Source organism: Xyrauchen texanus, chromosome 16 (assembly GCF_025860055.1).
Source record: "Xyrauchen texanus isolate HMW12.3.18 chromosome 16, RBS_HiC_50CHRs, whole genome shotgun sequence".
Lineage (NCBI taxonomy): Eukaryota > Metazoa > Chordata > Actinopteri > Cypriniformes > Catostomidae > Xyrauchen > Xyrauchen texanus.
Genome location: NC_068291.1, coordinates 30,406,912 through 30,428,421, shown reverse-complemented (window position 1 = coordinate 30,428,421; position 21,510 = coordinate 30,406,912). Strand labels below are relative to the sequence as shown.

General features: G+C 40.5%; 1 protein-coding gene across 3 annotated transcripts in view; it reads left to right on the top strand.

The window, feature by feature from the left end:
- The window catches only part of LOC127656848 (baculoviral IAP repeat-containing protein 6-like), a 191,222-nt gene that overhangs the window by 70,936 nt on the left and 98,776 nt on the right, over positions 1 to 21,510 (top strand). For all 3 annotated transcript variants that reach the window (XM_052145341.1, XM_052145340.1, XM_052145342.1), the window contains exons 38-56: positions 798 to 931; positions 1,179 to 1,338; positions 1,676 to 1,792; positions 1,943 to 2,100; positions 2,229 to 2,355; positions 3,663 to 3,773; positions 7,435 to 7,568; positions 7,709 to 7,836; positions 8,371 to 8,936; positions 9,078 to 9,253; positions 9,441 to 9,537; positions 9,654 to 9,848; positions 9,964 to 10,164; positions 14,098 to 14,377; positions 15,581 to 15,837; positions 16,121 to 16,229; positions 16,618 to 16,842; positions 17,731 to 18,616; positions 19,077 to 19,220. In XM_052145341.1, the coding sequence (XP_052001301.1) occupies positions 798 to 931; positions 1,179 to 1,338; positions 1,676 to 1,792; positions 1,943 to 2,100; positions 2,229 to 2,355; positions 3,663 to 3,773; positions 7,435 to 7,568; positions 7,709 to 7,836; positions 8,371 to 8,936; positions 9,078 to 9,253; positions 9,441 to 9,537; positions 9,654 to 9,848; positions 9,964 to 10,164; positions 14,098 to 14,377; positions 15,581 to 15,837; positions 16,121 to 16,229; positions 16,618 to 16,842; positions 17,731 to 18,616; positions 19,077 to 19,220 (4,205 nt within the window). The remainder of the gene's footprint in view (positions 1 to 797; positions 932 to 1,178; positions 1,339 to 1,675; positions 1,793 to 1,942; positions 2,101 to 2,228; positions 2,356 to 3,662; positions 3,774 to 7,434; positions 7,569 to 7,708; positions 7,837 to 8,370; positions 8,937 to 9,077; positions 9,254 to 9,440; positions 9,538 to 9,653; positions 9,849 to 9,963; positions 10,165 to 14,097; positions 14,378 to 15,580; positions 15,838 to 16,120; positions 16,230 to 16,617; positions 16,843 to 17,730; positions 18,617 to 19,076; positions 19,221 to 21,510) is intronic.

Sequence of the window (21,510 nt, the reverse complement as noted above, 5' to 3'; positions counted from 1 at the left end):
GATATACCTTTATTTTCTGCGATTGACTGGCGACCTGTCCAGGGTGTCCCCCGCCTTTCGCCCCATAGTTAGCTGGGATAGGCTCCAGCCCCCCGCGACCCTGTACACAGGATAAGCGGTTGACGATGGATGGATGGATGGATGGATGGATGGATGGATACCTTTATTTTAATACTAATGTCAGCTACATCCGTACGCATTTCCGTCAGGAGATGAAGCAACCTTATAACATTCATTACACTTTATGAGCACTAAATATGCTTTTAATTTGGGTCAAGGATGTGCGCAGGGTCTGTGAAGCCAAATTGTGCTCTGCTATTAGTGCGTGCACGTCAAGCGTGCTTCCCGTGAAACCCGAGCTCCAGTGAACGGGATCTGTGTGAGCACATCAGCCAGGCGCTCCTTAAAATGTGAGCTCTCGTAAAACACGCAGAGCGGCTCACATGCGTGATTAATTTGGGCTTCCATCGATATCGTTGCACATGTGACCCATTTGAATTTTACATGAGATTTTGCTATTTTAAAGTAACATGGAGCAGTTGGAACAGTGCAGATGATTTGACTCTTTAAAGTTTGTCTATATACTTTTAAAGCATTGTCATAATATGCTAAATCAACTTTTATCGGTGCATTTAGTCAATGGTAAGCAGTTGCTTTTCAATTCAAAATGGGTCAATGATCCACTGTTTGGACCATCTGTCTGAGAGGAGTTTGACAGCCTGACTTCCTGAAGCAGGAAGTTGCTTCTAGTTGGTACACTGCTCTTGCAATATTAAAGGTCTTTTTGTTGCCCAAAGGTGCTCCACCACCGTCATCTTTGGAAAAAGATAAAGAAATAGACTTTGACTTGCTACAGGACTTGATGGATGTTGACATTGATCCTTTAGATATTGATTTGGAAAAAGATCCACTCGCCGCCAAGGTTTTTAAGGTATGGACCTATTCCTCCTTTGTTTTATTACTACTGCATGTATTCCAACCCAGACAGTAATCAAAGATTAACAGATACATCTGTGATTTATTGTGGTATTTAGAACTGATTTACACTTACACTCATGTCTGGGTTGTGTGTCTATTATTAACCCCTTTCCACAAAGTATTTTTATTTTTTTTCAGAGATTTATGTCAGATATGTTTGTTGTTGTTTTTATCTTTTTTTTACCTGCTCTCTCTTGCAGCCAATCAGCAGTACCTGGTATGATTACTGGGGTGCTGATTATGGATCATATAGTTATAACCCCTACACAGGGGGTGTGGGCATACCTGTGAGCAAACCACCTGCAGCTGCTGTGGCAGAGAAGCCTGGATCTCAGAGCCTCTCAGTGTCTGTTTCTCAAGGTTAGAAACTTTAGAAAATAAACGATTTACATAAAATAAATTACATGGAATTTGTTGTGCTCGCCCAGTCAGTCTGGCAGTTCAGATATGCACTTGCCCTGTCAATATATTCAGTGGCCCCACAAAAGAAAATAAAAGAAAAAATACATAAAAAAATGCATATCTGAATGAAACTTGCCAACATGTTTTTAAATGTGTCAATGTTAAACAGTAGATCACACATAAGGGTAAGTAACCATTTCATTAACCCAAAACACAATCACACTGGTCCCAGGCGATCCTTATTGTGGAGCCCTGTAATATGAAATGTGTTCAAGTGTCATAATTTGTGGTACAGCTCTGGATGCTCGGCTGGAGGTGGGATTAGAACAACAGGCTGAACTCATGCTGAAGATGATGGCAACACTGGAGGCAGATGCCATATTACAGGCATTAACATCCACTTCTCCTTCAGGTACACACACACTCCAGACTTACTTCTGCAAGCTATAACCCCCACCTGACCTTGAAGTAGACTCACAGTTGGAAACATGCAGATACAATGTGTACAGTATTTGTGTGCTGTTTGTTCTTTTTAAAATCATCCCTCCTGTGTTTCAAACAGTGGCCCAGTCTGCAAATGGGACAGACGACTCTCTCTTGCGTGGAGGATTCCACAACTCTCCCCCAGGCAGCAGTCTGATGGTACAGCCCTCTTCCATCCCCATGTTGAGCACCTGCTTCAACAAACTCTTCTCTTTGCTGCAAGTTCACCATGTACAGGTATACACACTTGTTTGTTTTTGTCATGTACACCTGTGTTTTGCTTTACAGTATGACTTTCCAAAGTACTTTGCTCAACAGATAATGTTTTTGTTTCTCTCTGTGTCTCTCTCTTTCTCTCTCTGTAGTTGGAGTCATTGCTGCAGCTATGGTTGACTCTGAGTTTGAGTTCATGCTCTGGAGGGTCAGATGAGACTGGCTCTGATATTTTCCTCTTTAATACCAGCAGAGTACCCACAATCCCCCTTAACCAAGGTGTGACATCCACCTACAGAATGATAGAGCACTCAATATAATTAATTCTGAAGTGTCAGCTGCATTTTTCACTTTTGCTTTAAGAATTACATCTTATGCCTTAATGATTGAGAATTTTGTGTTATTGTATACCACTTAGGACACAACTAACAGTCATTTATTTCTAGATATTTGATGCAAATTATTTAAACCCTCTATGGTCTTTGGTTATTTTTGAATGAAGCACTTTTGCTCATTTAGTAAAAATTGTGGTACAAGACTTTCCAAATCTGTCTAAATATATACAAAATAATATCGTGAAGTTAGTGGTCATAAAAAACGACACCTTTTGTCTTTGTGGTCAAAATTTACCGACCATTGAAAATGAATGGAAAAGACCATAAGACAGAGCAATTTTTTTAAATTTGACAAATAAAACCAATAAATCAGCTACAATGCTAAACACATACACTCAAAAATGAGGTGATGAGACAATAACGCACACACACACACACACACACACACACACACACAGAGAAATAAATGGGTGAGACAAAAACAGCCAGGATGGAGAATGCAGAACACGCACGCACGCACGCACACACACGCAGAGAGAACAAAGATCAAAGGAACGAATTCTGAGCCCAGTGCACGAAAGAATACATTTTCCACTGTGGGAAAGTTTTTGCTTAGATGCAAGTTCATCACTTTCCAGACAAAACACTGCATTTTTCTGTAATGGAAACAAAGACATTTTCCCACAGTTCTAAGTTATAAATGTGGCCTTGTCAAGCCTTGCTCTGTTCATTCTGTAGCTACACCTAATGCTTTACTGTTCAGGAGACCCTGCAGCCATCTACTGGCTATTATCGTCACAAAATGATTTTCAAGTCATGTTATTTATTTTTAGTTCACCAGATGGCAGCATTCTGCCTCCAATGTGTATGTCACATTCTCATATTTTTTTCATGTTTCAACTTAATGAATTATAGGTTTTTACTGTACTGAAATTTCATAAATGTTCTTATGTGCATATGCAAATGAATTGTAAAAAAAAGCATAAAATAGCATAAAAGCCCAAAAGAAATTCATAATTAAATTTTTATTACATCAGGGAAGAAGACATTGTATCATTATCCTCATTGCAAAAAAATAATGCCTTTATGAATCGCATAGGAGGGTTAAAAATAGTGATTGATGCACCTAAAATACCTTGACCAATCAGATACTATATTCCTCCAAGTCTCTGTATTTTACCTTGAAAGAAGGAAGATTTTATCAGATTTGTAATTCAGTGTATATTTGACTGTGGTGTATGTCTCTGTCAGCCTCCATCAGTAGCTTCCTGTCAGTGCCGGCCTGGTACCCTAACACCTCTCTGAGAACATGGTGTCTCGTCCTGCACAGTCTCACCCTTATGACCAACATGACTGCCAGTGGTAAGTATCTGTCAGCCTGAGCCTGTTTTTGTAACTCTGGTGAGTTTATGGACACAGCCAGGTGTGTGAGAATTTTTCTAAGGGAAGCCATGGTTATGCCCTACATTTCTGTTTGTGTGGGCAGGTTTGGGTGGTTTTCAAACTGGTAATTACAAGGGTATTATGCTATAAATGTGGTTTGGGGACATTTCTAGTGTCCCCATAATTCAGATCACTTAAACATACCAAATGTAGTTTTTTTTTTTTTTATGTAAAAATGCAGAACTTTATTTTTTGTAAGGTTTAGGGTTAGGAGATAGAATCTTTAGTTCATACAGTATAAAAATCATTATGTCTATCGAGAGTCCTCATAAGGATAGCCGCACCAACGTGTGTGTGTTTCTATATGTGTACTGTAATCATGGTTGTATCTCTGGGGTGGGGGTGGGGTGATCCAACCAAATCAGGAGATCTGAATGTGCTATTCCAGTCGTGTGATCCACTTTCTGAATAACTTCCTTGATAATGGCCACTGGTGACTGTCTGCACCTGTTACATGATATGAAGTGTGTTTTATGTATTAAAACCATTAAACACAGAACAAACCTTCTTTGGCAGAGCTTCTTTGTATTTATTTAGCTACATTTGGGGACAGCATTTTCTAAGTATCTGTGCTGCAAATAATTTTGTTCAGTGTTTAATGCTGCTACTCAACAACAGCTCTGAGTCCCAAAAGTGAGCTAAAGCCCCAGTTAGAAAATGCTAGTTACGTAGGTAACTGTGGTTCTGTGGAATCCAGATGACCGACAGAGGCAGTGCTTCAGCACTAGTGGATTATCGCAGTGCCAGCTAGATATGTCGAGAGAATATACCAACAAATCAAGTAGTGATGTACAGTGCATTCGGAAAGTATTCACAGCGCTTCACTTTTTCCACATTTTGTTATACAGCCTTATTCCAAAATTGATTAAATTAATTATTTTCCTCAAAATTCTACAAACAATACCCCATAATGACAACATGAAAGAAGTTTGTTTGAAATCTTTGCAAATGTATTACAAATAAAAAAAAAATAATCACATGTACATAAAATTTCCATTGATCATCCTTGAGATGTTTCTACAACTTGATTGGAGTCTGTGGTAAATTCAGTTGATTGGACATGATTTGGAAAGGCACACACCTGTCTATGTAATGTCCCACAGTTAACAATGCATGTCAGAGCACAAACCAAGCCATGAAGTCCAAGGAATTGTCTGTAAAACCTCTGAGACAGGATTGTATCGAGGCACAGATCTGGGGAAGGGTACAGAAAAATGTCTGCAGCATTGAAGGTCCCAAAGAGCACAGTGGCCTCCATTCATAAATGGAAGAAGTTTGGAACCACCAGGACTCTTCCTAGAGCTGGCCGCCCGGCCAAACTGAGCAATTGGGGGAGAAGGGCCTTAGTCAGGGTGGAGACCAAGAACACGATGGTCACTCTGACAGAGCTCCAGCGTTTCTCTCTGGAGAGGAGAACCTTCCAGAAGAACAACCATCTCTGCAGCAGTCCACCAATCAGGCCTGTATGGTAGAGTGGCCAGACGGAAGCCACTCCTCAGTAAAAGGCACATGACAGCCCGCCTGGAGTTTGCCAACAGGCACCTGAAGGACTCTCAGACCATGAGAAACAATATTCTCTGGTCTGATGAAAGAAAGATTGAACTCTTCAGCCTGAATTACAAGCGTCACCAGGCACCGCTCATCACCTGGCCAATCCCCTCCCTACAGGGGGATATTTTTCAGCGGCAGGAACTGGGAGACTAGTCAGGATTGAGGGAAAGATGAATGCAGCAATGTATAGAGACATCCTTGATGAAAACCTGCTCCAGAGCGCTCTGGACCTCAGACTGGGGTGAAGGTTAATCTTCCAACAGGACAACGATACTAAGCACACAGCCAAGATAATAAAGGAGTGGCTACGGGACAACTCTGTAAATGTCCTTGAGTGGCCCAGCCAGAGCCCAGACTTGAACCCGATTGAACATCTCTGGAGAGATCTGAAAATGGCTCCGAGTGACTAATAACTCTGGCGGTCATCTGGAATTCACAGAACCACAGTTACCTAAGTAACTAGCATTCCATTTCATTCCTCCTGACCGCCAGAGGTGGTACTTAAGCACTAGTGGATGACTACTACCAATATAGTCATGAGGAATGCTACTCGCCTGAAAAACAGCCAAGGCTGTCCCTGAAGAACCGCTGAACTCACAGCATGTGGAGTAGCAACGCTGACCTTATAGAAGTGAGCAAAGGTACATGGAGAAGCCCAGGTGGCAGCTGCACTGATATCTGCCATGGAGACTCCTCTAAAGGAAGCCAAAGATGTAGACACAGACCTAGTAGAATGACAAGAAATACCTCTTGTAAGAAATCCCCCCTGGTCACAGGGGGGAAGGGATATAAAAATGTTTTAATTGTTTCAGTATGTGTATGTTCTTTTTGTGTAATACAGTTTTTTTTCCTGAATCAAAAAATGTTTTTATATCAAAAACTACAAACAAAATAATGGGAACCAAGAGAAGAACCATTAACTGGTACATGATACACAGAAATGTCTGCAACATATACCTTTTAAAATGTGTGTAGGATCCAACCCACAATCCATGCACCACGAAGAGAAAAAATACGGCAGTACGGCATAATAACACAGCTCATCCTGACCACCTCCCATCAAGAAGGAATGACCCCTAGGGGTACACCGGCCATTAAAATCTCCCAGCGATTCCATTGTGTCAATGCATGAACACAACAGTGGGAAACAACAATCCACTGACGATGTCTGGTGGGCTTCAACCATAAAATGTTGTTCCACCACTTGTGAGGCCTAAGGTGGAGCAAGCCCAGTGCAATCACAGAAGTGGCGGCAGTCAGCATCCCCATAAGCTATAGTAACACACTTTATGGAAGCATCGTTCCCAGCCAGAAACGAGCAAGGAGCTGCAGAATATTGTCTGCCCAAGAATGTGACTGAGTGGCAAATATTGCATGAGTCCAATTAATGTAACCGATTGCACCAGAATCAGGCAACTCTTTGTCTTGTTTACAGCGAGACCCAGTTTCTGCATATGCTCTATAAGCAGACTGGTGACATGGACAGCTTGATGCCTTGTGGGGGCACAAAACAGCCAGTTGTCCAAATAAGGAATGATTCCTCTGGATCATAGAGGATACAGAGCTGCACTGATGCACCTCATGAAAACACGAGGGGCCAGAGACAGACGAAATGGTAGGACCTTGAATTGGTAAGCTTGGTTTTCGAGACTGAATCGAAGAAACTTCCTGTGGTGAGGTGCAATCGGAACATGTAAGTATACGTCCTTCAAGTCGACGCTTGAAAAACCAATCCTCTCCCATGACAGACCAAAGCGTCGAAACTGTAAAGCATTCCCCCCTCAGGGTAGTCAAAACCCAGGGATCTATTGTTGTACTCATCCAGTGTTGTAGGTGTTGCATTGCATTGCAGTGTTTAGATCCCCAAGTAAGTGTGTGTGTGTGTGTGTGTGTGTATGTTGGTCATGGGATTTGATTCCCAAGAAAAAATGTAATATGTATTCCCTGAATGTGTTGCAAGTCCCTTTGGATAAAAGCTTCTGCCAAATGCATAAATGTCATGTAAGTTTGTATGTGTTTGTTATATCAGTAGCCTCCAGCAGTGGGATTGGTGTACAGGAGAGCACGGCCCAGCAGATGGTGTCTGACCCCACTCTCGTGCATGTGCTTGTGCGCTTCCTGTCTGGAGGAAACCCTCACGGCACCAGCCAGCACAGCTCACAGGTATTGTCACTGCCTCAAGAAACTTATACTTGTGACATGGAAAATGCTACATGTGATATATTTGGAAAATGCCTCTTACACCCTCTGTCTTCTTTTTTTTTTCACGTTCTCTCTCTCTCTCTCTCTTCCTGTCCTTCCAGGTTGGTCCCACTGCAACACAAGCCTTGCAGGAGTTTTTAACCAGGTTGCAGGTGCATCTGTCCTCCACATGTCCCCAGATATTCAGTGAATTTCTGCTCAAGCTGTTGCACATCCTATCCACAGAGAGGTAGTTAATTAACATACATTTTATGCCATCAAACTGATGCTTGTAAGTAATTTATGTATGTACACCATCTAGATCAGTGAATTGGGGATTCTCTCATCATTTGCTCACCCTAATGTCATTGCAATCTTGTATACATTTCTTTATCCAGGTAGACACTTAGAGATGTTTGGCAGAATGTTCATGCTGTTCTTTTCAAACAAAGAATTGCATATATCAATGTTTTATTTCAAGTCATTTGTTTGATGATCAGAACAAATTTAAATAAATATTTGCTGAAATTCTTTTCCTCTGCCAGAACTTCAAAATTTCTTTGCTTATAGGCAAGTATGACTCTTCACACCCTGTTTGATGTCACTTATGCCAAACACCACTGGTACTCGTATGCCTTACAACCTTTTGGTGTGCATCAAGTTTAAATCTGAACTTGAATATTGAAATGAGGGTGACTGAATGATGACAATTACAATTTTTGGATGAACTATTCATTTATTTGTTTTCCTGCTCTAAAATGTTTATCATCTTCTTTATCTATAGGGGTCCATTCCAGTCTGGTCAAGGTCCACTAGACGCCCAGGTGAAGCTTTTAGAATTCACCCTAGAGCAAAACTTTGAGGTGGTTTCTGTGACCACCATCTTGGCTGTCATCGAGTCCATCACCTTCCTGGTTCACCACTATATCACGTGTTCAGAAAAGGTGGTCTCACGCAGTGGTTCGGACAGTTCTGTGGGTGCCCGCGCATGTTTTGGAGGTCTCTTTGCCAACATAATCCGTCCTGGTGATGCCAAGGCCGTGTGTGGAGAGACAACACGTGATCAGCTGATGTTTGACCTACTAAAGCTGGTCAATGCCCTGGTGATGCTGCCCCTTTCAGGCGATCGGGAGTACAGCGGAAGGCTTCCCTCAGCTGGCGGTGCCTCTGATAGCGTCTCGGATGAAGAAAAGGTGTGCGGAAGCAAAGAGGGTGGGGCAGCGGGTGCGGCTCAGCACCAAGGCCCAGCAGTGGGTGTGGCAGACCTGGTTTTGGCCAATCAGCAGATCATGAGTCAGATCTTGTCTGCTCTAGGACAATGCAACAGCAGTGCCATGGCCATGATCATTGGTATACAAAATTCACATTATATTCTGTCACAAAGAGATTAGGTTTTTAGTAATAATTACATTTTATGCAAATGTAAAAAAAAAAGAAATGTTGCATTTCATTTCATTTTCATGAATTTGTTATTCTTTCTATGTCCAAAAGGTGCTAGTGGCCTCCATCTAACCAAACATGAGAATTTCCATGGAGGGTTGGATGCAATCTCTGTGGGTGATGGCCTCTTCACTATCCTGACCACTCTGAGTAAAAAAGCCACGTCAGTCCAGGTCATGCTGCAGCCGATCCTCACCTACATGGCCTGTGGCTACATGGGCCGGCAGGTAAGACTCCTCCAAGTGAACATCACTACAATATTTCAGACTCTGTGTGAAAGCTGAAGTCTTGTCATGCATGTTTTCCATGCCTTCCCCAGATCGATACATTTTGAGAGGTCACATATTCAGCAGTAACGTAGTCATGAATATGAACTGTTATTTTGTCTCGATAATGACAGTTTTTATTCTACAGGGTTCACTGTCCACTTGCCAGCTCTCTGAGCCTTTACTGTGGTTTATCCTGAGAGTGCTTGACACCAGCGAGGCCTTGAGAGCCTTCCATGACATGGGTATGTAAATACGCATACATAAAAAAATACACGCTCTCTCAAAGAGCTGAAGCTGTTTGTTTGAATTGGTCTATGTTTATTTATTGTAAATATATATATTCTGACTGTGTGTTTAGGTGGTGTGCAGCTCATCTGTAATAACATGGTCACCAGCACCCGAGCCATCGTGAACACCGCCCGCAGCATGGTCTCCACCATCATGAAGTTTCTGGACTCTGGACCAGGCAAAGCAGCAGATGGCAGCCTGAAAGCACGAGTGCTCACCTCAGAACCAGACAATGCAGAAGGACTCCACAACTTTGCCCCTCTTGGTACAGCAAGCATGCTTAATTATGATGTGATATCACACTGAAGGTTTGTTGGATATGAGCTTGCATGTCTTTTTGGAAGGGTGTTTTTTTTAGGTACGCATTTTTTCCCCCACAGGCACCATCACCTCCAGCAGTCCCACAGCACAGCCAGCTGAAGTGCTTCTGCAGGCCACTCCCCCACATCGACGGGCACGTTCTGCGGCTTGGTCATATATCTTCCTACCTGAAGAGGCCTGGTGTGACCTTACAATCCACTTGCCCGCAGCCGTTCTGCTCAAAGAGATTCACATACAGCCACACCTGGCATCACTCGCCAGTGAGTGTTCACATGCTTGGTTTTTGTTGTAACATGTTGTTCTTATCAGTCTCCCCAATGTGAGATCTTATTGGTACAAAATCAATCATGTATATATATTTAAGCAATATCACACGAGCAAAGGTGCGATTATTTAAGGAACATACAGCACGATTGTGAGTGTGATATTGCTTATATACAGTTCAATGAACAAGTAAATGAAAAACAATTAGGAAAAACCGAGTACGTTTATAAGGCATTTGTGCATGGAACTACTTATGCTATGGATCGTGAGAGAGAGAGAGAGATATGAAGCATATGCGATCGATCACCTGTTGCCACTCTCAAGCGGAGATACTGTAGTGTGTCAGTCAGCTTTCTGAAGATGAAAATGCATCCTATTTTGTATGTCCTCTCAAATGTGGAAACTCTGGTAAGAGGGAAGTGCCTTAAGTTTGTGTAATTAATAGGATTGCAACAGTATACCACGGTATGAATTTACAGTATCATACCATATGCATTTGCTTATCAAATATCAAACCGTGATATTTTCTGAGATGGTTATCGTGAAAATCTCATACCGTTGCAACCCTAGTAATTAATTAGTCTGTTGTGTCTCTCAGCTGTGATGAGCCTTAATGCTGAATGAGCCTTAAATCTATCTATCTATCTATCTATCTATCTATCTATCTATCTGTCTATCTATCTATCTATCTATCTATCTATCATCTCCAGTTGAAGTCAGAACTTTACATACACTTGGATTGAATCATTAAAACAAATTTTTTAACCAATCCATAGATTTCATATTAGCAAACTATAATTTTGGCAAGTCATTTTGGACATCTACTTTATGCATGACATGAGTAATTTAAAAAAAAATTGTTTACAGACATATTGTTTCACTTTTAATTGACTATATTACAATTCCAGTGGGTCAGAAGTTAACTGTGCCTTATAAACAGCTTGGAAAGTTCCAGAAAATTATGTCAAGCCTTTAGACAATTAGCTTCTGAATTTGAGGTGTACCCCTGGATGTGTTTTAAGGCCTACCTTCAAACACAGTGCCTCATTGCTTGACATCATGTGAAAATCAAAAGAAATCAGCCAAGACCTCAGAATGTTTTTTTTGGGGATTTCCACAAGTCTGGTTCATTGTTGGAAGCAATTTCCATACGACTGAAGTTAACACGTTCATCTGTACAAACAATAGTACACAAGTATAAACGCCATAGGACCACTCAGCCATCATACTGATCAGGAAAGAAACACGTTTTGTCTCCTAGAGATGAACGAAGTTTGGTGCGAAAAGTGCAAATCTGTTCCAGAACAATAGCAAATTACCTTGTGAAGATGCTGGAGGAGACAGGTAGACAAGTATCTATATCCACAGTAAAACAAATCCTATTTAGACATAACCTGAAAGGCTGCTCAGCAAGGAAGAAGCCTGTGCTCCAAAACCACCATAAAAAAGCCATACTACAGTTTGCAAGTGCACATAGGTACAAAGATCTTACCTCAAAGTTGTGGCAAAATGGCTTAAGGGCAACAAAGTCTAGGTATTGGAATGGCTCAATCTTTATCCTGTTAACCAGCAGGGGGGCGCCGGCGGGCCCTGGGGGGGTGTTTATAATTTTATTACCTTTGTTTTATAACAAATATTCAATCAACTATCATAAACTATGCATCATTTGAAAGCTAAAACACTCAAGAATCACGTTCTGAACTTGTTTTTGCAATCAATACACCAGAGAGGAAAGGGTTCAATAAAATGCTGACAGACCCACCCTGTAAATATGAACAAAATGAACGGCAATACTTATCTTTCATCTCCTATGGTTCAGATCAGTTCGGATCGAATCCAAGAAACACCAGCATACATTTCAATGTAAGGGTCTACTCTTCAAAATGCATCCCACTTTTTAATCCAAAACAACAAAAAAATAGGGAAAAAACTAAATATCCTCCTCAGTTTTCATGAGCGCTTCCAGTTAGAGTAATCCATCATGTTCACTTTCAATGAAATATCGATTCTAATTTGTATTCCAATGTTCAAAAACCATCTCTCCCCAGTAGTTTGGACTGTTTCTGATAAAATGAGCCATTCCCTGTTTCTCTCCTTCAATCAGAGGCTCTGTAATGACCAAAATATGAAGGGAGCGCAACAACAGGCTGCGGACCTGTCACTCTCAGCACCTCGGTTTTTGACTGGATAAAAGCCACCCAATGTCTTGTCAGCAAAATTTTGATGGATGGGAGTATTAACCAACTAAAACACGAATGAAGTGATTGACAGTTTGCTTAGTTTACCTCAGAAGATCTGTCTAATACATAGGTCTAATACAAGTAGGCCCACTCGTAGCTCTTCGTCATTTTACGCGACAGCATTATTATTATTATTATTATTATTATTATTATTATTATTTTTTTTTTTTTTTTTTTTTTTACGACTTACGGGGCACTTTTGGGGCTCTTAACATGCTCAAAAACTCTTGAAACTTTGCACACGGGTCAGAACCTCGCGGTCATTAGGGCCGGGCTGAAGCTGGTAACACGAGATGTTTCTCCATGGACTCGATCCCGTATTAGATCGCTAAGTTGAAACACATCGCCTTGAGTTTTTATGTTTATGAAGTATTGGCAGTTTTTCTGTTCATATCATGTTTTTGATTATAAAATGACTAGCAAAGACACGAGGCTACACGAGTAGCTAGGTGATAGCTGTATATTATACATAAAGACATAATATTTATATCACACACACATTATATTTATGATGCATATAATATAACAAAAATGGAAGGAAAGGATTACAAGAAGTCAGGTGAAGATGGTTTTGATTATAAAATTACAGTGGAGAAGACTAGCAAGATATGAGATTACAGTCTCCAAATGGCCTTTTGGAAAGGACGCCTAGACTTTCCCTGAATAAAAGCTTACAGAAACTACATTTTTGGGAGTATCATCTTCAAATTTGAATCAGAACATGGTCAGACATTCAGTTTTATCTTTATGGTGTTTTCAGGCCTTTAACATAAAAGTCTGATACATTTTTCCCTAAATGAAGTTCATTCATAGAAATCGTGAGTCACTTTCATGTAAATTTGACCTTGTTTTACTCTGTTCCTATGCTACTTTTGAATTAATATGACTCTTGGGTAACAAAGTTTCAAGTGTCTAGTTTAAAAAAATATCAGAGTTATGAATGTGGAGCATATGGTTTAGGAGTTACAGACATTTGTATTTGGGTATGTCATTTTCCGAAAATTCTCAAAAATAGGGGTGCTGGTTAAGAGGTTAAACAAGAAAATCTGTGAGCATAACTGAAAAAGCATGTGTGAGCAAGGAGGCCTACAATCCTGACTCAGTTACACCAGTTCTGTCTGGTGTGGGCCATGAATGGGCCAAAAATCCAGCAACTTATTTCGAGAAGCTTGTGGAAATCTACCCAAAAAAGTTTGACCCAAGTTAAACAATTTAAAGGCAATGCTACCAAATACTAACAAAGTGTATGCACATTTCTGACTCACATGTGATGAAAGAAATCAATCTCTACTATTATTCAGAAATTTTACATTATTAAAATAAAAAAGTGATACTAACTGACCTAAGACAGGGAATGTTTTCTACGATTAAATGTGAGGAATTGTGAAAAACGTAATTTTTCTTTTAGAGTTTAAATGTATTTAGCTAAAGGTGTATGTCAATTTCTGACTTCAACTGTCTCTCTGTGTGTGTGTGTGTGTGTGTGTGTGTGTGTGTGTGTGTGTGTGTGTGTGTGTGTGTGTGTGTGTGTGTGTGTGTGTGTGTGTGTGTGTATATATATCACACATTACATTACATAACAGTACATGCACCTTATTATGGGTATGCTAAATTATATTGACCGCTGTGCTAATATATATAGCTATACATATAAAGTGGTTCTGTAACCTCTCCTCTTAACCTTCCCAGCATGTCCATCCTCAGTGTCTGTGGAGATCAGTGCAGATGGTGTGAACATGCTCCCTTTGTCGACCCCAGTCATCACCAGCGGTCTCACCTACATTAAGTTCCAGTTGGTAAAGGCAGAGGTGGCATCTGCTGTGTGTTTGAGGCTGCACCGGCCACGGGATGCCAGCACGCTGGGCCTCTCACAGATTAAACTACTAGGCCTGACTGCTTTTGGAAACACTTCCTCTGCCACTGTAAACAACCCCTTCTTGCCTTCTGAGGACCAGGTGTCCAAAACCAGGTATCGCAAAGCAATGTGGAGCTTCTTTTATTTTCTGTATTAAAGTAGAGATTAAATCAAAATTGACCCCATTTACTTTCTTTATGCATGTTCCTGCTCTAATTAGGAACAATTCATCTGTTCATGTTATTCCAAATAAAATTAGTTTGGGTGTATTTTGTATTTTGTCGTTCTTTGTAGTCTTTAGCCAAAATATAATAACTTTTCCTCTTAAATTACATTCCTTTTCTGCTGGTGTCACTTTGATAACGTTTTTTAATAGTTTGGATAATTTTTGATAGTTCACTCTCATCATTTACTCACCCTCATGCAATACCAGATGTGTATGACTTTCTTTCTTCTGCTGAACACATTCGAAGATTTAAAAAAAAAAACACATCTCTGTTGGACCATACAATGCAATTAAATGGTGGCCATAAATTTGAAGGTCCAAAAAGCATATAAAAGCAGCATAAAAGTAATCCATAAGACTCCAGTGGTTAAATCTATATCTTCAGATGTGATATGATTGGTGTTGGTGAGAAACAGATCAGTAATACAAGTCCTTTTTTACTATACATTCCTCACCCTGCTCAGTAAGTGGCGATAAGCATGAAGAATGCGTATAGCCAAAAACAAAAGTAGAAGAATGTTGAAGTGAAAGTGGAAATTTATAGTAAATAAATCTCCACTTTCACTCACCCACACCTATCATACTGTTTCTCACCCACACCTATCATATTGCTTAAACTATGCATTTAACCACTTGAATCACATGGATTACTTTTATGCCGCCTTTATATGTTTTTTCACATTATATTACTTATATTCATCCACTTTGTATGGACAAACAGAGCTGAGAAATTTTTCTTAAAATCTTCATTTGTGTTCAGCAGAAGAAAGTAAGTCATAAACATCTGGGCTGGCATGAGGACGAGTAAATGATAAGAGGATTACAAATTTTGGGTGCACTATCTCTTTAACCAATAGCCACACATCTATTTAGCTATTGTTTTAGAAAATTTGTATTCAGGTCTGGCACCATTCTGGTGTGGAACACCCACTTTTCACAATCCAATCAATTCCAGATGGTTAAAGGTCCAACCCTACATTTGTTTTCGCACATTTCTGTACAGATGGAAAAATGGGGTGTGAACGAGGATTCATGTTGAATTTTGGCTGCATCAATCATAATACAATTCTCCCTCTGACTTTCTCTCTCAGCATCGGTTGGTTACGGTTGCTGCATCATTGCCTGACTCATGTTTCTGATTTGGAGGCCTTGATGGCCAGTGCTGCTGCTCCCACTGCCAACCTCCTGCAGACCTGTGCAGCCCTCCTCATGTCTCCTTACTGCGGCATGCACTCGCCCAACATTGAGGCAGTGCTGGTGAAGATCGGCCTGCAGTCTACACGCATAGGCCTCAAGCTCATCGACATCCTACTGCGCAACTGTGCTGCATCTGGCACTGACCTGGCCAGTAAGGACCTGCCCTCTCTGACATCACCCATTTATTTCCCTACAGATCACGAAGCTCAAAGATCTGCCCATTGAAAAGTTTAAGCATCAAGAGACTGAAGTGTTTCTGAATGCCAGGGAGCCTCTGTGACCTTATGACTATGTTCAGGCTGTTTTGCTGAGAGAAGAGGGCATGATGTGGATTGGCCATTATTATTGTGTTTCATTCTCTTCTGTATCATCTTGGTTATTATATTGTTTCATTCTCATTTGTATCTGAATGATGGCTATGTCTTTCATTGTAGATTTGAACAGCCCACTGCTATTTGGGAGGTTAAATGGCCTGTCGTCAGACTCCACCATAGACATACTCTACCAACTGGGCACCACTCAGGACCCTGGCACCAAAGACAGGTCAGTGGCTTTCAACAGAACACTTAAAAGTTCCACAAAATGAGCACAAACTCATTTAGAATCCTGGTCAGAGTGCAGCTTTATCTGAATCTCTTTCTATAATTATTTATGGATTTTTATTTTCTGCCTGAGTGGTTGTCAATTCTCAGTCCTAGTACAACGTCTGATCAGAGAAGACCATTCAAGTCACCTCAAGTCACTCGCCAACTAATCACTACCTTACCTATTTGAGCCCACATTGCCAATGTTTGAACATAGACTATGCATTTGTGAATCTATTATTTCTCTTTAAATAATTTGTGTATCTGAATTATACTTGTACTTGTTTCCCTTTTGAGTTCATACACTTTATGGTTTCTGAGATATTGGTTGTTTGCATGTGTTTTAGAATCCAATCTCTGCTGCAGTGGGTGTACGACTCCTCCCGTCTGGCTGCCGTGAAGCAGAGTTCTCCATCTGGTTACGGTGGTCCGAGTGCCCCACCCGCACGGGAGTATGGTCTACTCATGCCATCCCCGTCGCACCTGCACTGCGCGGCCTCCATCTTATGGCACAGTTATGAGCTGCCTGTGGACTATGATTTGCCCGGATTGCTCAACATAGAGCTTTTTGAGTGAGTAGTACACATACACAAACATACGTTCTCTGCAGTCTCACTGTACAAAATGTTCCTCTTTAGGAAAGAGTTTGGATGATTGTGTATTTACGCCCGAGGTGTGTTCTTGTGCTCTCTGTTGGGAGAGGCTGAGAAAACACACTCTACTTTCCCCTCTCCTCCATATTTCATGTCTGTCTTCAGGTATGAATACTTAATGCTTATGGAGTAGAACAAAGAGAAACAACCTCAACTTGCTGCGAGGAGCACAAAGAACACCAGCACTAAACACTGAAGATTCTCTGCATCCGTATATCATGAGGCTGTTTTTAGGACACCTGAACAGTTAAAGCATATGAAATAAAAATTGGTGTTTGTGGCTTAAAGTCCATATCTATTTGAGGTCTTCTATATTCTTCTAATGCACTCCTAAAAGTTGACCAAACTAAACTTTAGCAGAGATATGCATTTAAAATGTTCTTAAAAATTTTTTCTCAAAGCATTGTTTGTTTAAGCATCCCGACCAGCCGAACTTAGCAACATTGGCTCAATCAATAAGTGTGTTTTGGGTGGGACTATCTGTTTGTCCAACCAATAGGAGATGGTCAGAGTGTTCTGGAATTTTGTTTGAAAACAGTCATTATTTTTGCAATTGCATGATATTAGTGAGACTAGTGGTACAGGATTTACACACTTCAGTTTAAAAGTCTTTCTCTTCTACCTACTTTCAAAATTATGTGCATGGCTGTGATGTAAACAAAAATCTATTGGTTATTTAAAAATAAGATGAGCCCTATGTCCCAACCCAACTTCCTCTTTCAATAGGAAATATATGAACAGGAAAGAAATCTGCTCTTGTCAAGCGATGTCATGTTTTTATTTCATTCTTCCTTTTCTCTCTTGCAGGTTGTTGTATAACTGGTCCATGTCTTTACCTTCGAACTTGGTTTTAAAGAAGGCTGTGGACAGCTTGCTTTGTTCCATGTGCCACATCCACCCTAGTTACTTTTCTCTACTCATGTCCTGGATGGGCATTGTGGCACCGCCTGCTCCCCAGACAAATGCACAACGGCGTATGGCTATGACAGACGACTGCAAGAAGCAACACGACTTAAACAGTGCAGCTGCATCTCTCACAGACGACTCCAAACACGCCCGCACACCCTTAATGGTGCCCATCTCCCTCTCAGAGTGCCAGCTGGTGACTCTGGCAGCTGCATCCCAGTCACCTGGTGCCATTCAGCAGCTTTTGGACTCCGGTTTGCCTTCCCTGTTGGTTCGCAGCTTAGCTGACCTTTGCTGCAACCTGCTGGTGAGCGCTGACCTTCCCTTACCTGTAGGATTCTCAGCACAGGGTGAGAGACGCCCGCATACACATAACCAACCCTCATCGTCATCCTCAGCAAATAGGCCACTACTGTCTGCTGAGCTGGCAGCTCCTGTACTGCGGTTTATGACGGAGGTAGGAAATAGTCACACCATGAAGGACTGGCTGGGTGGGCCAGAGGTGAATCCACTGTGGACGGCACTGCTCTTCCTGCTCTGTCACTCTAGTGCAAGTGGGGTAGCTAATGCCAGTGCAAACAGCAGCAGTTCTGGACTTGGGGCATCACCCAGCTCCTCAAACGCGAGTGCCCCACCTCAAGCCTCGGGGGCGTCATACTCGCTGGCATCAAAGAGTCGAAGCAGTGGACTCACCACACAGCAGAGAACAGCAATTGAGAACGCCACAGTGGCTTTCTTCCTCCAATGCATCTCTTGCCATCCAAACAACCAGAGGCTCATGGCACAGGTGTGTCTGGGGAACATGTTTGATGAAAGCACCAATCTTATTCAGTTTAATCTAGCAAAATTACAACATTAATGTAGAACAGATGGATAACTAGGAACTTTTGAAACTGGCAATGGAAAAATTATTTGTATAAGTTTTACGGTTTGAACTTGGGGAAGTAATAAGCCCAGATATTATTTGCTTCCATTATCAACAAATAGAATCTTTATTGTCACACGTCTGGGCCAGTGTGAAAGATTTATTGTATAAAGCAACTTACACAAAGTACATAATCAGATAAATGCTATTATTTGCAGATACAGATAAGTTGTGCATGCCTAATTAAAATTAAACCTGCTCTCAATTTTTTATTCATAAAAAACATAGTGCTCTGAACATAATACATTAGATTTTTAGAGAGTGTTTTTAGAGAGTTTAGTGCACACTGAATTGAGCTGGGTTCTTTTTTTTTTATTGGCAGGTTCTCTGTGAGCTGTTCCAGTCAGCTCCCCAGCGAGGGAACATTACGGTCTCAGGAAATATCTCTGGATTTATACGTCGACTCTTCCTACAACTCATGCTTGAGGACGAGAAGATTACTGTCTTCCTCCAATCTCCCTGCCCGGTACGTTTAAACACATATACACACACTCTGGAAAAATCTGCTGCTGTTTTGAGCTGTTATTTAATTTTATATAAGTTTTTTCACTTGGTTCATCTGTTAAATAATGTATGACTTTTGCTGTAAAGCTAGAAAAGCTTTTCACTTACAAGGAAAAGGACCTTGACCTTTACATCATCTCAGAGGGATTTTATACTCCACTGCCTCTTAGCTGCACTTTGCCTTAGAGCAGTGGTTCCCAAAATGTTTACAGTGATATACCCCTCCAAACATTCAACATCCTTTCGTGGACCCGCTCTCTAATGCATAGATAGCATTCACACAAGGTATTTTGAAAATATGTATATTTAACACTATTATCTTGGTAAAACAACTCCCTTATATTACATTTTTTATATTTGTGCTTGCTTTGTACATGTTATATTAATCATATACATATTTAATAAATGGCTTGCTGATTGAGATGGGTATGCTTGATATGATACAACTGCATAACTTGAACGCCATCACGTCATGGAATGCAACAATAGCTTTCTGTGCCTGGAATTGCACATCATTGCATGTACGGCATTGTTGGCCGACTTCGAGCATTGCGGCTAAGTATCTGTGCATTTGTGCGGTCAGCACAATATACTTTTTTATGTCACATTTGACACTGTTTATAAGTTTGAACTCATTTGCTAAAAAACTTGATGCAACAATGTAAAAACTGGTCTCTTGCTTTCGAGCAAATGTGATTGAAAAGTACTGCATGTGAATGTGGAAAATTGTTTGGCCGCATTGGATGTCTGACAACTGAGAATTTTATTCGCTTACCCCCATTTTTTAGAGCATATTCTGGGTTCAATACAAGTTAAGGTCAATCTACTGCATTTCTGGAATAATGTTTATTAATAGCTAATTTAGAATCGACCCTTCTTTAAAAAAATCTAAATAAAAAAACAAAGTTAAAGTGTGGCACTTACAATGGAAGTGAGTGGGGCCAATTTTTAAAGGCAGAAATGTAAAGCTTATAATTTTATAAAAGCACTTACATGAATTCTTCTGTCAAAACATTATTAGTTGATCTATTCAAAATCATAATTTTTAGAGTCATTTTAGGGTTTGTTGACAACATCATCATTGCAAGGAAGTTGTAAAATTGGCTATAACTTTTCACTGAAAAGTTTGGTGAGTGATTTTATCTCACTAAAATAATGTTAACACACATACTATTTATGTCTTGTGTGGCTATACTTTTGAAACGGTGATCATTTTAACGTTTACGGATTGGCCCCATTCTCTTCCATTATAAGTGCCTCACTGGAACCCAGATTTATGCTCTTTTTTTTTTTTTCTTTTCTTTTTTTTTTTAAAGAAAAGGAGGGACAAGTCTATATAATTTTTTGTGGTAATCAGCATTATACCACAAATACTGTTGATTGAGCTAAACTTGTATTGAATAATAGCATGACATTGGATTTTAAGTTGTTTATAGGGAAACAAACTAGTTTGTCAGTAAAATGGATAGGGAGATTGGGGTGTAAGGGGAGGTAGGAGCATTTTGAAAACAGTTATTTTTGCAGTTTCATTTAATGCCACTAGTGCAGCGGAAATTACATTCTTCACCTTTAACAGAAACTAAATTTTGGAGGATGTACCCGGCTTACCCCTTTGATGACTCATGGAGTTATGGCTCTCCTCAGCCTGCCAAACCGAAACAAAGCCAAATTGTGAAGATGTAAGGCATCTTTTTTTAGCTGGTGTGTCATTCAGCAGGTCATTCCCTCAGTAAATTACGGCAGAACTGTCTTCATTTCAGTTCAGTTTAATCATCAGGCTTTCACTGAGAGACACTACAAAGGAGCTCTTAAAAGTTAATCTTTACACATTAGATTGAGTGAGAGTGCCGAGCGATATGGCCCGTCCTCTCAAAAGCAGGGCTTTAAATTTTCCCTTTTAGATGCAACTCCACCTTTCTGGAAAGAGATGTCTGGGCTGCCATCTGGATGGCGAGGGGTGGAAATCTTCAGGGATACATATACAGATTTTCTTTTTTACGTGTTGCTATATTGATTCTTTTTTTTTTTTAGTGTCTGACCGATATGGGATTTTTGAGACCGATACCGATTTTAGAGGGCTAAATTCAAATATGGTGGCCAATATAGCAAATTTTTGAGCTGGAATGAAAACAAACCTTTTCTATGTGGATAGTGCACCGATATGACTATGCAAAGGTACTCAGAAGGCTGCTTTCTTAAATATTGTTTATCAAAGAATAATATAAAATAAAATATATATAAAAATACAATAA